The following is a 15312-nucleotide window of genomic DNA, read 5'->3' on the forward strand; positions in this document are numbered from 1 at the left end:
TCCAGCCATCCGCCAAACGGGAAAGAGTGATACCACCGCCGGCAGGGGCGGGACCATGGACCACGGGCTTTAGGGGTGGGGCTGCCTTCAAGATGGCCGATCCTGCCTCTCCCAGGGCCAAGCCTCAATGCCCGATGCTTTTGCAGTAAGAAAGCAAAACCAGCGGCCGTGGAGACCAATCCCACCCCTTTGTGTGTCTCCCTCCCTCTTTCTGAGGAGTTTGCAGGCTTCCCGCGTCAGAAACTTCCCACGCGCAGGGAACCTTAAAAGGAGCCAGGCACAGCCTCAGGGTCCTACCTCTCTGGGTCCGGCCGGTTCCGACCCTTTTCCACACACCTGTCCACACCGCCCTGACTCCTGAGACCCATGACAAATCAGAGACCAGGGAAGAGGGGCTGTGGGTTGTGGGCCGAGGGCACCTTCTGCGATGGCACCAGATGTTAGGGACTGAATGCTTGTGTCCCCCCGAACCCACGTGTTGGAATCGTAACCCCTCCCCCCAAGGTGATGGTGTCGGGAGGCCGGGTTTCCAGAAGCTGATGAGGCCATGAGGGTGGAAGTCTCATGAGTGGGGCCGGTGCCCGTGTCGAGGAGACCACCATGAGGCCTTCCTGACCCTCTCTTCGTGCCATGGGAGGATTCAGCCAGCAGGAAGCGGGCCAGGAGGGGGCCCCGCCAGAGCCCGCCCAGGCTGGCCGGGATGGCAGATGTCTCGCCTCCCGCACTGTGCGGATGGAGGTCTGCTGCTCACGAGCCACTGGTCTGGGGTTCTCTGTTACGGCAGCGCACCTGAGCTAAGGCGTCAGGCCTGGGATTTGCGAACGCCCCCTTTCAACTGGGAACCCCCCAGGGTCCCCATGCCCTTCCTTAACCACACTGGCCAAGGTCGCAGTGACAGTTATTTATTACAAGATGGCTAAGGGGAGACCGATCTGGTCAGAAGGAGGAGGACCTGGGGAGTCTGGGGGAGAGCGCTCCCACTCTCCACGGCATTTCCCGGGTCCCGGGTCTGGGGGCGCCTGGCTCCCGGGGCTGGAGGCAGGCTGTCAGGTGGGGTTCACCACCTTGCCCAGAAAGAGGCTGCTCCAGGTGAAGTGGTCGAAGGCCATGACGAGGAAGGGATGGTCAAAACGCAGGGAGACAGGCTTGGAGGTCAGGCTGAGAGCCGCCCTGGGTGTGTCCGCTGCCGGGGCTCCCTGCTCGCCGAGCTGCATCTCCGCCTTGTGCACCACCTGTGGGCAGAGCCGGACGGAGTGGGTGTGAGCCGTCCTGGGTGGTTGCACCCACTCCCCTCCCGCCTTAAGCCAGGGCAGGGTGGGCTCTGAGAAGGTCACGGCAAGCCCCGTCGGGGCGGTGACCCCAGGGGGACGGCCCAGTCTGCCCGTCTCCACAGCCAGGTTGCACCTGTGCCCCCTCCCAGAAAAGGGTCAGACTGAGCCTGTTGGGGCTTGGGCAGGGTCTCGCTCCCCCTTGGCGAGGCCTGAGCTGGCGGAGGGACACCTCGCTCCCCTTCCCCTCTGCCTAAATTCTGGTAAATTCTAGGGCTCAGCATATGCAGAGCGCACAAGCCCGGCCTGCTGGGAAAGCCACAGCCGAACCTGAAAGGTCCATCCCTGACTGCGGACACATCCCTGGTGCTAAAAGGAGAAGGCGTTCTGGAATCAGCAAGAGGCTTGCTTAGCTTGTGCCAGAGCCTTTGGCGGGTGGGAACCTGGCGAATTCAATAGCAGAAGAAGCTTAGGGAGCCCACGATGCCTCAGGGGGCAGCCCACGGACTCCACAGCCAGGACGCCAAGGCTCTGGGAGGTTCTGCGGGCCTTCGCGGCTGGGAAGAGACTGAGTCGGGTTGGGAACCCCACGGTGAGTTTTGAGGGTAGAGGTCTGGAGGCCACAGACCTGAGGTCGACTGCCAGACGGTGCAGACCAGCTGTGCAACTGCGGGCCAGCCACACGCCCGTCCAGCCAGAGTCCTCCTCCCTAGAGGAGGCGGCAGTGTCGCCCAACCTGCTCTCATGGCGTGTGTTTTACTGAGCACAGACCGTGTGCCATGTACCACGGTGGCCACAGAGCCCTGTGCCTTGAAGGCAGGGGCCACGTCAGGGAACGAATGTCTACCCAGAGCCGGACACAGCTTGAGGCGCCTAGTAGGTATGCGATAAGAATGCTCCGAGGTGACCGGCAGGACACGACGCACCAGGATGAGGATGAGGCGCGCGCCTGGCGGGACTCGGCTTGACCCCTGGTGGACACCTCCCGCCCGGCCTCTCTTTCCCAGGGCCCCTCTGCCATCATGGCTTCCTTTCTCCACTCCTCGGCGTGGCCTGGGGGTCGGCTAGATGCCTGGGTGTGGCCCTCCCTCCCTTGTCACCAGCTTCCCGTGTGACCTTGGGAGGGCATGTTTTCCTGCCGAGACTCCACTTCACCCCCATGGGGAGGCAAGGTCTTGGACGAGACCTGGGGTTCTCGTCCTGCGACCCTGTTCTTGAATGAGGTCGGTGCCAAGACGGCCCCCGAGACACGCACCTTCGACAGCTTCAGCTGGGCCTCCTGGGCGATGCCCGAGAAGTTTGCCTGGGCCGTGAACACGTCTGTGATGCCCATGTCTGCCAGCACACCCCTGAGGTCGTGGTCTCTGGTGACGGACAGCTTCGGGATGGACAGGTCCACCTGGCTGTGTGCGGCAAGCAGACGGGTCAGGCCCCAGGACTGGGCCTGGCAGAGGAGAGGGCAGGCCTCCGGCCCCGGCCCGACTCACGTGCCTGCGCTCCCTCCAGCTCCTGCCCCCAGCCTGGTCTGCTCTCTGGGGACGGGAGAGGGGACCCGGCGGGAGGCAGAAGCTGCTTCTGGCTCCATCACACGGGCCGCGCCCTCCTCGGACCTCTGAGTTGCCTTTTTTCTTCTCAGCAACTCACTCAAGTCAGTTCCACTCTTTTTTGTTTTTTGTGTTGAAGTCTCACTCGGTCGCCCAGGCTGGAGTGCAAGGGCCTGCTCCCGGCCACCGCAGCCTCCACCTGCTGGGCTCCGGCGATCCTTCCACTTCAGCCTTCCAATGGCTGGAACTACAGGTGAGCGCTACCAAGCCCGGCTAATTTTTTGATTTATCGTAGAGACGAGGTCTCGCCAAGTTTCCTGGGTGGGTCTTGAACCCGCGGGCTCCGGCAATCCACTTGCCTCGGCCTCCCAAAGTGCTGGGATGACAGGCAGAGCCACCAGTTCCGGCTTGCCAGCTCCACTCTTGACACTGCTAGCGCTGAGACAGTGGTCCCTCAGGGAGTCCTTGTGGCCCCGACTGCCAGAAGCAGAAGCGGGCAGTCCGCGTGACCTTGGTCAAGACCAGTCCTCTCTGCGCAAACATCCTCACCCGTGCAACGAGATGGCTGAACACAGCCTTGCCCAGGGACCTTGGGTGCGGAAGTTTTGTGAGGCTACAGGAGCATGACAAGTCGGTGGGCAGCTTCCACGGGGAGAAGCAAGGCAGACTTCCAGGGGGCAAGTGGAGTCCCGCTGGGGGCGACGCGGACAGCTACGCTTTTGACACGACAAGGCCCGAGTTTTGTTTTGAAACTCAGGAGTTGCCCGTGTGAGTGAGAAGCCGCACTGTCTGCCAGAAGCTGGGGAGGGGCGGGGGCCTCCAGGGAGTGGGAGGCCACGGTGGCAGGCAGGGAAGTGAGGCCGAGCCCCCCACACGGTCCGCACCCTGTCACGCCCGGGCGGAGGCTCAGGGAGGTGGCGGCTCAGAGAGGCCCAGGCTCAGAGAGGCAGAGGAGTCCGCGAAGCCATCCTGCTGAGACACAGCAGAGCGCAAGGGGCCAGGGCCAGCTTGGCACCTGTGGGGGCCGCCAGCAGCTCCACGGGCAAGGCAAAGGCGTCGAGACATGGGCCGTGAGCTGGGCTCGGTGGCTCAGCCTGTAATCCCGCGCCTTTGAGAGGCCGAGGTGAGTGGATGGCCTGAGCCCGCGGGTTCGAGACCAAGCCTGGGCAACTTGGCGAGACCTCATCTCTACAATAAAGCAAAAAAATCAGCCGGGTGTGGTAGCACGTGCCTGTAGTTCCAGCTATTCGGAAGGCTGAGGTGGAAGGATCGCCGGAGCCCAGCGGGTCAGGGCTGCGGTGGCCAGGAGCAGCCACTGCACTCCAGTCTGGGCGATGGAGTGAGACTCCAACTTAAAAAAAAAAAGAACATGGGCCCTGGATTCAAGCATTTCTGTGACAAGATGATTTTTGGTGCAAAGTGAGGGATAATTCCTTGCGTCATTTTCTGCAGACCAGGGGCTGGAGTGGGTTGCACGCGGTGCATCTGCACCCCTTGACAGCATTCCCTTCAAGTCACAGGCTCCCTCTGAGGGTAGGAGTGGGATGTAGACGGGAACGGGAGTGGGGAACTGGTGAACCAGACCCTAGCATTGCCCAGATGCACACGCTCTCTCTTTCTCTCTCCCTCCCTCTGTCTCTCTCTCTCTCTCTCTCCCTCTCCTTCTCTCGCTCCCTCCCGCTCTCGCTCTTTCTCTCTCCACGGTAGGCAAGGATGGTTCGAGAGCTGTATGCCCCGTGTAGCTACTGGGGATTTCTCTGAGGCACAAGCTGACCTCACCCATTACAGAACTGCATGTATCTGTCTAGAAGCTCCCATACCCAGACAGCTCTCCGAGGGTGTCACTCAGAAGAAAAACCACCGGAAACCACAAACCACAAAACCTCCGTATGTCACAGCATAGAAGCGTTTCTTCCTACAGTTTCTGCTGCAAAGTCCTTGGGCCACGAAGCTCATCCAGGCCGCGTCTGACCCCTCACTGCCGCTGGCCCTGCTCTGCAGGTGTTCTGGGCTCACCCGCCCCGTGCCCCCCGCCCACTTGGTTGGCGCCTCTTCCCATTGGCTGAAGGCTCTGGTCAAGGCAGTTGGCAGGGGAGGTGATCTGCCCCTTGCATTCCCGGGCAGAGCCAGGCATTCCCCACCCCAGCCAGCATCTTCCCACCTCTCTCTCTGCTCCCCTCCGACAGAACTCGCATCGTTGTCCTACTGCTAATTTCACCAGAATCTGCGTTCTGGCCCAGAGTCCATGTCTCCAAGGCTCCCGCTGTGCCCTGTCCACCCACCTGCCCCTCCGTGCCTCGCCTAGTGCGTGGCACACAGCAGCTGCTTTTGCGTGGGGTACTGAATGAATGCACAAAGAATGAAAGAGTGAATGAAGCATGAGCCAAAGGCATCCTGCCCCTCCAGCCTTCCTGAGTGACTCCAGACCCAAGTGCCCGCTCCCGCCCCTCCCCGGCCTTGAGCCTCCTCAGCCAGCCTGCCGCCGGGCTCAGTGTCGCCTGGTGTGTTCTGGTTCTCCGGCAGGCCGAGCCGGAACCTCCCTGAGGGAGCCGAGGGCTGGAGAACATCCCACCCTCCTCCCAGAGAGGAGCCCAGCTTGATGACGACTCCCCGTGCTCCCTGGCTCAGAGGTCCCCGGGGAAATGTGCTTATTCCCTTGTCCGTCCATCCAGCCTTCCACCCACCCACCCATCCATCTCTTCACCCATTCACTTACCCATTCATTCACTCATTGCTGGCTCACATCCTCAGTGGCTTCCCCAAGTGCCCACTCTGCACCAGCCCCGGGCTGGGGCCTGAGCTCCGAGTCACAGGGACTCCACGGGCTGGTTTATCTCCTGACGTGCCAGCGTCTACACCCCTCACTCTCTTTCGACTCACACAGCTCTCACCGACTCATGTTTATTGACCAATTGAGGCAGAGTTTGACCTGACTTAAGAGCCACCCATGGGCTCCACATGGGCTCCTTGCTGGATACGGATGTCATTTCATTATTTCTAACGGGGCCTCCCATGACCTCTAGCAGGGCTGGGTTTCAGACAAGATGGCCACAGGGGACGCAGGACGCTGGGCGACTGACGTGCTCACAGTGAAAAAATGATGCAAACATGCGGTAAAGCAGCGGGCGACTGTGAACCTCATGGGACAGGGTCCCCGCTTTGTGAAGTGCCCCGGGGTGTCTCAGTGTTGATGGGCAGAGAGGTCAAGAAAGCCCAGTGAAGAAGGAACGCGCCAGGGACCTCTTATAGGGCCCAGCTTGAGCGGTAAGAGCTGTCTCGCCCTTCCTTTCCCTTTCTTCCTCTGGAAACATTTCAGAGCACTCTCCTCGTTTAACCAACCACTTGCTGGTTCCTTCTCCTGCATCTAGAAAATCTGTGAGCCCTGAGACCTTTCTTCCCTGTCTGTGTCTGGGCCTGCGTCTGGATGTTGAAAGCCTCTCGGATTCTGCAAGCAGGAGCGGAGATCTCCTGTTCAGTGAGCCTCACTGTGGTCCCAAGGACACCGAGAGACCTCTAGATCAGAGGATCCCACCGCCTCTGGGACCCCAGCTGGTAGGAAAACAGCCAGCTCTGGCGTGCGAGGCTGGGAAGGGGAAGATTCCCAGGGCTCCCCCTCCTTCCGCCCTGGCTTCTTGGAGCGCGCACCTGGTGGGCCAACCTGAGGGTCGGGGCTTACCTGGTGGTGAGGGCCAGGGACCACCTCAGGATGGTGTCCCGGCTCGAGGCGGCGACGACCGTGTCCATCTTCCCTGGGTCTGGAAGAACGAAGAAGACGGTCCCGTTGCCCTCATAGTCCAGCTGCACCAGCTGGCAGGGGAGCTCCGCGTCGCGCAGGTACTTGATGGTGCTGGATTGGGACATCATGGGCACCTTCACCGTGGTTGTCTCGTTCACGTAGAAGTTCTCCTCCCTGGTGCTTTCTGGGTCAAAGGACTGTGCCCACGTGCCTGGGAAGAGGACGGAGAGAGGAAGTGGGACACAGGCCTGCAGGGCAGAGAGGAAAGCGCAGTCGGACGGCCTCGCGGGCGGCTGGAAAGCCACGGGAGCAGCTCGCCTGACAAGTGACCAGGGCCTCCCACATGCCTGAATGTCCCCACGAGAGCCTCGTGAGTTTTCTGGTAAGATAACAAAGTTCCCAGAGGTTTAAAGCCGGCTCTGTCCTTACATCGTGGAATGGTGTAGGGTTGACTGGGACTGAGGTTGGCTTCTAACCACAGAAGAGGGCGAGACTTAGACTTGGTTCTTGCCGGTTCTTAGACTTGGGGTGGACACACTTGGCGCCAGCCATGCTTTGGGCCCCCTGGCCTGGAGTGGGACCCAGCTGGACGGTTGTGAGGCAGCTCTGGACTTCAAGCCTCGCACTCAGGGTCCCTGGCAGGCGAGGCGGGGGTGGTCTTGGGAGTGGGCCCCACGTTTCACCGCCACACGACGGCCTGGCTGGCCCTCTGGAAGCCCCTGACCCCACTGTGGGGTCCCTCGTTCTAGGCCGTGTTGTCCGGGGGAGAGGACTCTTTCAGGGTCACAGAATCTCACCCGACTGAACCCTGAAGCCCTCTCCCATGCCCCACGATGCCATCATCCAGCCTGCTGGCGTGCTTTGCCGTGGGGCGCTCACTGGCTTCAGAGAAGGGACTCGGCCGTGCTGGCCAGCTCTGACGGGAAGAGAAATGCTCTGACATGGCCTCTTCCATCCTGAGATTATTCCTGATACCCCGCGTCTTCCTGCAAGGTGTTACACGAGCTGAGAGTCACAAGGTCTCTCGGTCAGGGGGAAAGCTTCCCAGCCCTAAGCTGCTGACCGAGACCTTGCAGTCCAGGAGGTCCTAGGAGTCCCGGCTGTCCTTGACCGCGAGCCCAGAAGCCCTTGTGAGGGCCCTGTTTCCTGGCTGAGGCTACCTGGAGGTGGCCAGAACATCGTTCCAGGGCCCATTTCTCTGCCCCACTGCCTACAGGGTGGACAGGCCGCTCGGCCATGGTTTTCAGTTCAGAGCCAGCCTCAAACCCACGGAGGGGGAGGAAGCCTGGAGGACATAGGGTGACCTGCTATGGCCGCAGAGCCTGGAGACGGACCGGGGGGCTGGGCCTGGTCCAGCCGAGAGACTCTCCCTTGCACGTGCAGACACTCCCTGACCGTCAGCTCCCTGGCCGCCTGCCTCCCGGCAAGTGAGACCATTTGGGGGTTCTCAAATCATCCTTCAAAGGAAGTCTGAAGGCCTCAGAACCGGAGGGGGTTACGTTTTTGTGGCCAATTTGTTCAAAGCGTAGGAAAACGTGGATAAAACATTTTTTTGTGTTCGGTTTTTCATCCTTGAAGTTCTGCCCTGACTGGGTATTTCTTTTCTAGAAGCCGGCACGACCCCTCGAGTTGAGCACAGAGCACAAAACAGGAGAGGGCTCAAATTCCAGGGGCTTTCATCTAGAAAGTTCTTAGGAGAACTGCAGCAGAGAAACTTCAGAATTTCTGGGCAGAGATCAGAGAGAAAAGAGGACACCTCCCCCTAAAATATTTTAACAATCTGTTTAACGTTCTTCCAAAAGAGCGGTCAAGAAAGCCCAACGAATAAGGAGCTCACCAGGGACCTCTCACAGGGCCCAGCTTGAGAGGTAAGAGCTGCCTCGCCCTTTCTTTCCCTTTCTTCCTCTGGAAACATTTCAGAGCACTCCCCTCGTTTGACCAGCCACTTGCCGGTTCCTTCTCCTGCATCTAGCCCTGAGACACTTTTTTCCCTGTCTGTGTCTGGGCCTGCGTCTGGATGTTGAAAGCCTTTCGGATTCTGCAAGCAGAAGCAGAGGCCTCCTGTCCAGTGGGCTTCACTGTGGTCCTGAGGACACCGAGAAACACGTGATGCTGTGCCCGTCCGTGCCCCCGGTGCCTGCACGGCCTCGGTCTTGCAGGCCAGGAGGCCCTCTCGGACCCGGGATCACGGCGCCTTTCCCCAAGGTCGTGTTGCCAGAACCTCCATGTGACAAAGGCGCTGGGGCTCCCAGAGAGAGAGGGAGGGTGGCTTGCACAAGGGTGTGCAGTCTCTCCCGTGGGAGAGGCAGTTCTGGAATCTGTGGGCACACCCATCACCGTCTCCGGGCAGACGCTCCCAGCTTCCCCAGCCCTCCCATGGTGGGGTGAAAAGAAAGCAGCCCATGCTCGGGCAGCCTCTCAGCTGGCCCCTCTGAGGAGGGCAGTCTCCGCCAGGGGCTCCCAGATTTGTTCTGGAGAACGGGCCACACCCAGAGGCAGGGGGAGGGAGAGGCCTCACCGAGATGCTGAGGCTGCCTGGGCAGTGAGGGGGTCAGGGAGGGCGGGCGGGGCTTTGAAGAGTCTTTGCTGGGGATTGGAGCTCTGAGGCCCCATGATGCTGTTGACAGGCACGCGCTGAATATCGCAGTCGCGGCTTTGCTGTTTCCCCCACATTTCTTTGCATAGGACTGCCGGGCATTGTTGAAACTCAACCCTCGTGGGTCCCGGGCCGACTGCAGAGCATGCCGTGAGGACAAAGGCTTTCTGAGGGCATAGGGAGGCTTCCCGGAGGAGGTAACTTTTGAGCAAGACATGAAGGGTGCAGAGATGTGGCAGGCATTCAGATAAATTGCGGGGGGTGGGGAGGGGTGCATCATGGGATAGAAGGGGCCTGGGCTTTGTGGCAGGTGAGTAATGGCCCCCCCAATGTCCGGAACCTGAGGGGGAATTAAAGCTGCACACAGAGTTGCATCTATTCATCAGCTGGCCTTGAGATTATCTCGGCCCGTTCTGCAGCGTAGCCACAAGGGCCCTTGCCAGTGGACCCGGAAGGCAAGGAGGTCCGGGGGAGAAGGAGGTGTGAGACAGACGCAGGGCTGGAGGGGCACGGTTACTACCCTCAAAGGTGGAACCCGGCCACGAGCCTGGGGCTTCTAGAAGCTGGAAAGGCCTGGAAACACCCTACCCCCTGAAGCCTCCAGAAGGAACCAGCCAGGCCCACATCTGGACTCTAGCCCTATGTGATCCATTCGGGATTTTTGGCCTCCAGAATCGGAAGATAATTCACTTGTGTTGCTTCAAGCCACTAGTCTGTGGGAGCTTGCTGCAGCCATCCCACGGATGCGAACACAGACTTCCAGGGACGCGGGCACGCTCAGGGCTTGGGAAGGGAACTGGCGTGCTGAACTCCGTGTGGGACGCCAACCTGTCTGCTGCCTGTTGGGAGCTTGGAGGAGGCGGGAGAGGTCAGAGGACAGATGCCTCAGCCCTGGCACTGTGATGTTTGGGAGGGGACGTGACGGGTGGAGCAGTCCTGGGCGTTCGTTACAAGTGGGACGTCTAGCAGCCTCTCCAGCCTCTACCCAGGAGCACACCCGACCGTACCCCAGTGGTGACAACCAAAAATGTCTCCAGACGTTGCCAGTGTCCCTGGGAGGGCAGGGTGCATTGTCCTCAGTGGAGAGCCACTGCTCTAGACCGAGAAGTTTAGCTTTTATTCTCAAAAATAGTGTGACTCCAAACTGCTTGATCATAAAAATCATCTCAAGCTGGGCTCAGTGGCTCAGCCTGTAATCCCGTGCCTTTGGGAGACTGAGGTGAGTGGATTGCCTGAGCCCGCGGATTCGAGACCCGCCTGGGCAGGCGAGACCTCATCTCTACAATAAAATCAAAAAATTAGCTGGGCGTGGTAGCGCGCGCCTGTAATTCCGGCTACTCGGAAGGCTGAGGCGGAAGGATCGCCGGAGCCCAGCAGGTCGAGGCTGCGGTGGCCGGGAGCAGCCACTGCACTCTAGTCTGGGTGACAGAGTGAGACTCCAGCTCAAAAAAAGAAAATCATCTCAGGTAGGTGGGAGAGCTTTTTTAAAACACACATCCTAAGGCTCTCCCCCAGAGGTTTTACTTTTCAGTAGCTCTGGCACAGACAATGAAATCTGTAGTTTTAACAAGTCTCCCTGGAGATTTTTATGAGTGGGCACTTTGGAAAACGGAGGTGAGACCTGGTGGAGCTGGCTATTTGTGCCAGCGCGAGGTGGCTTTGGGGCACCTGGGAGCTCCTGGGAGATGGGGCTGTGTCTGGTTCTAGGCTTTATTTTCAGCCCTTGGTTTAGTGCCTGCCCGGCAATATTCACAGAGTGAGAGGCGGCGAATTGTTTCGGGTTACGTGTAAGGACCTCGAACCAATCTGCCAGAACATGAGTAGGTCACTCAACTCTCCTGGGCGCCATTTTGATTTTTTGTAAAATAACACAATTCCACCTTCCTGGGAGGATTTGTGGTGAAGACAGAGCCTTCCAGATAGGAATTGCTTAGTCAAAGGCTCTGCCTGGGTTTTGGTGACTGTTACTAGTGTTGGCAGTAGTGGGGGGGGGTCTCGTGAGAGTGCGGTGGGTGGGAGTACCTTTGAAGAAGAAATAGTTGACCAGGACGAGGATGGCTTGGCTGTTGAGCTGTGACAGCACATTGGCAATTTTCCCCTGAGTCTTATTCTTGACATACTCATTGATCTGTCTGCTGGCCTTAGCCCAGTCCTGGAAATCAGCAGCCAAGGCTTCTGATGCGTAGTAGTGCTTGATGTCTGCTGAGAATGACTCTTGCATTTCCAGGCTGCGGTCAAAAAACAAGGCGCTGCCCATGGTCATGTCCAAGCTGGTGTCTGACTCCCCAAGGAGGTGGTGGAGGTGCTGGAATTCCTGGTGGATCTCAGCCTCCGACTTCTCGGTGAGGTTGAAGCCCAGGCCCTGGAGCAGCTGGGTCTGCGTGTGGCCACGGGTGCCCAGGGACAGCATAGCCAAGGCCATGGAGATGCTCACAGGGGAGATAAAGATGTTCTCTCCAGGCTCCAAAGCCACTAGGTGCTTGTACAGGCTGAAGGCAAAGTCAACGTTGGTTGGAGCCAGGTCACGGTGGTGGTTCCTCATGCTCTCTTCAGCACTGGGGTCCTCCGCCTGGGCCGTCCAGAAGCCACTGGTGCACAGCCAGAGGAGACAGGTATACAGGATGAGTGGCATTGTCCAGGATGTCCAGCCCCTGCCAAATCAGGAAGGGCTGTTAGATGGTGTGGCAGCCTCCCCATCAGTGGGGCATGGTGCAGCTGGAAGAAGGCAGGAGATCCCATTCAAGCCCTGGGTTCTTCTCCCACACAGGCTGTGTGGCCTGGGGCCAATCACAGAGGGAGCCAAGCTCTGGTTTCCTCCTTTGAAGACACGAGTTATAGCTGCTATGATCTATCAAGTGTCTCCCGGCGCCAACACTGGTCTAGGTATGTTGCGTATCTCCCTTCATCTAATCTTCACCCAAACACTCATCAAGTAAATATTACTAACCTGATGCTAGGCAGGCAGAAATCGGTGCTCAGAAAGATGTAATATCCATCCAACAGATATGGTCAAAGTGCTGAAAGAATAAACACCCGTCAACCACGAATCCTATACCCAGCAAAGCTATTACTCAATAACGCAGAAGAAATTAAGACATTTCCTGAAAAACAAAAACTGAGTAAGTTGTTTGTTTGTGTTTTACCGCAATATTTGCCCTGCAAGAAATCAGAAGCATTTCATTTCAGACTGGAACGAAAGAGCACTGAAAAGTAACTTGAAACTGTGTGAAGAATACAATAGCCTGGACAAGGTAAGTGCATGGGCAGTTATATGTTAGTTTTGAACATACACACAAAGCATAAAGACATAATTTGTGGCACCAGTAACATGAAGGAGATGAGAATAGAGCTGTAAGAAAGAGTTTTGGGGTATGCTTTTCAGGTTAAGTGGGTTATATCATGTATATATTATGAATTCTGTATATTATCAATTATAATATTATATTTTGGTTTAGTGGACTTTGTTGTTTTTCTGTTCTCAATTTGTCACCGCTGTAGTCTTTACTGTCTCCTTTGCCAGCTTTCAGGTTAAATTGTTCTTTTTCTAGACCCTAAATTGTAGGCATAGAGTAATAATTGTTTTTGTACATTAGCCTTTTGAAGTGTGATCCAAGGATGTACTGTCTATAAGAGACTCATTTTAGCTCCAAACATGCAAGGAGATTAAAAGTGAAAGGCTGGAAAAGCTATTCCATGCACATGGTAACCCAAAGAAGAAAGGGTAGCTACATGAATATTGGGCAAAATCTATTTTAAATAAAACATGTTACAAAAGACAGAGGATATTATATGTTAATAAGGTGTTCAACATAGCAAGAAGATATCACATTTTTGTTCCTCAATTTCTATCTTACTGTCTTCTTTCACGTTCAGCTGATTTTGGGTACGGAAACATTTTAATTCTCACCCCTTTTGTGTACATTCTTTGGCTATTTTCTGAGCTTATCATGGGGCTTACAGTTGACATCCTAAAGTTAGAACATTCTAACTTGAACTCAAGTCATTGTTTGGGATCTTGCTTTTGTTTTTTTATGGCTCTTTGCAGACAGCATGATTCCATACCGCGAAAGAGACCTTGCTTTTTAATGTGTTTACAGCCATGCATTTCCGACTTTGCATTGCTTTCACCCCTCCCATAAGATTCGGCATGATGTATTTTCATCTTCATTTGTCCTTAAGTATTTTCTGATTTCCTTTGCGATATCTTTCTTGACCCACTGGTTGTTTAAGGGTGTGTGTTGTTTAATTTCCACAATTTGTGAAAATTTCAGTTTTCCTTTTGTTCCTGATTTCTCACTACCTCTCTTTGTTATTGGAGAAGATATTTTTCTACAATATGTCTTTTTAAATCTATTGAGACTTGATCTGTGGCCTAACATCGGGTCTATCTTGGAGAATGTCCCATGAATTTTACAATTTTACCTGTTAGAATTAATAAACACATTCAGCAATGTTGCAGGGCACAAAAATCAACAACAACAACAAAAATCAGTTGCATTAACAAAGGACACTCTGAAAGGAAATTAAGAAAGCTATTTCATTTTTAATAGTATCAGAAAGAATAAAATACTTAGCAGTTAACCAAGGAGATGAGAGACTTGTAAACCAAAAAGCAAAAAACAGTACAAGGAAAGAAGACATGAAGAAATGGAAGGGCATCTTGCATTTATGGATTGAAAGAAAATGTTGATAAGATGGCAATGCTACCCAAAGCAGTGCATAGATTCAAGGCAATTCCCATCAAAATTCCAATTATGTAGTTTTCAAAAACTGAAAAATTTATTGTGAAATTTATATGAAATCTCCAGGGACCCTGCACAGCCAAAACAATCTTGAAAAAAAAAAGTTGGAGGTCTTGTACTGCCTGATGTCAAAATTCACGACAAAACCGTAATAATCAAAACAGTGTGGTACTTGGATAAAGACAGAAATATGAACCAATGAAGTAGAAGGCAAATCTTAAAAATAATCCTTTCATATGGAGTCAAATGATTTTTGACAAGGGTGCTAGACCATTCAATAGAGAAGGGAAGTCTTTTCAATAAGTGGTGGTGGAAAACTGGATATCCACATACAAAATGACGAATTTGGACTCGTACTTACCTCTCTCTATAAAAATGAACTAAAAGTGTATCAAAGACCTAAATAACACAGTACTAAGACTGTAACCATTTTAGGAGAAAACAAGGATAAAGCTTCAGAACACCAAAGTCACAGGCAACACATCAAAGTAGACAAACTATGCTTTACCAACATTTAGAATCTTGTCAATCAGAGGACACTATTGGGACAGCAAAATGACCACTTATAGAATGAGAAAAAATATCTGCAAATCACATAGCTGCTCACGAGTAAATATCCAGACTATATAAAGAAAGCCCCAAACTCAAAAACGACAACAACAAAGACACACACACAAACCCAGTGAAAATGGGCAAAGGCTTGAGTAGACGTTTCTTCAAAGAAGATAGACTGATGATAAAGGCGCTTGACATCCCCAATCCCTAGGGAAATGTAAGTCAAAACCACAGTAAGACAGCCCTTCCAACCCATCAGAAAGGGCCGTGGTAAATGGAGAAACAAAACACAAAATGGGCCGGGCTCGGTGGCTCAGCCTGTCATCCCAGCGCTTTGGGAGGCCGAGGCGAGTGGATTGTCTGAGCCTGCGGGTTCGAGACCCACCTGGCCAACTTGGCGAGACCTTGTCTCTACAATAAATAAAAAACTAGCCGGGCGTATTGGTACACACCGCTAGTTCCAGCTACTGGGAAGGCTGAGGCTGAAGGATCGCCGGAACCCAGTAGGTCGAGGCTGCGGTGGCGGGAAGCGTGCCACTGTTCTCCAGCCTGGGTGACAGAATGTGACTCCAACTCAAAAAAACCCCAAAAAACCAACAAAAAAAAAACACAGGAAGCAATGAGTGCTGACATGGGCGTGGGCAGCCCAGAAGCCTTGGGCATTGCTGGTAGGAATGTAAAATGCTGTAGCCGTCTAGAAAACAGCACGACACCTCCTTGAAAAGTTAAACGTGGATTATCATGTGATCCAGCAATTTCATTCTGGGTCTATACAACAGAGACCTGAAAGCAGAACTGCCAGGGGTGTCTGCACACCAAAGGCACAGCAGCGCGATTCGCCACAGCCAGAGGATGGAACCAGCCCAGAGGC

The 15312-nt window shown here is 55.1% G+C and overlaps 1 protein-coding gene across 1 annotated transcript; it reads right to left on the reverse strand.

Moving 5' to 3' along the window:
- Positions 1-1046: 1046 nt before the first annotated feature.
- SERPINA6 (serpin family A member 6) lies at positions 1047-11776 on the reverse strand. The gene is made up of 4 exons (XM_008048983.1): positions 11167-11776; positions 6489-6759; positions 2524-2671; positions 1047-1232 (listed from the first exon to the last, which is right to left on the reverse strand). Exons 1-4 carry the CDS (start codon positions 11774-11776, stop codon positions 1047-1049), a joined length of 1215 nt encoding a protein of 404 aa, XP_008047174.1.
- Positions 11777-15312: the final 3536 nt, after the last annotated feature.

The sequence above is a fragment of the Carlito syrichta genome, unplaced genomic scaffold (assembly GCF_000164805.1).
Source record: "Carlito syrichta isolate Samal-C Ts95f unplaced genomic scaffold, Tarsius_syrichta-2.0.1 Scaffold130403, whole genome shotgun sequence".
Classification (NCBI taxonomy): domain Eukaryota; kingdom Metazoa; phylum Chordata; class Mammalia; order Primates; family Tarsiidae; genus Carlito; species Carlito syrichta.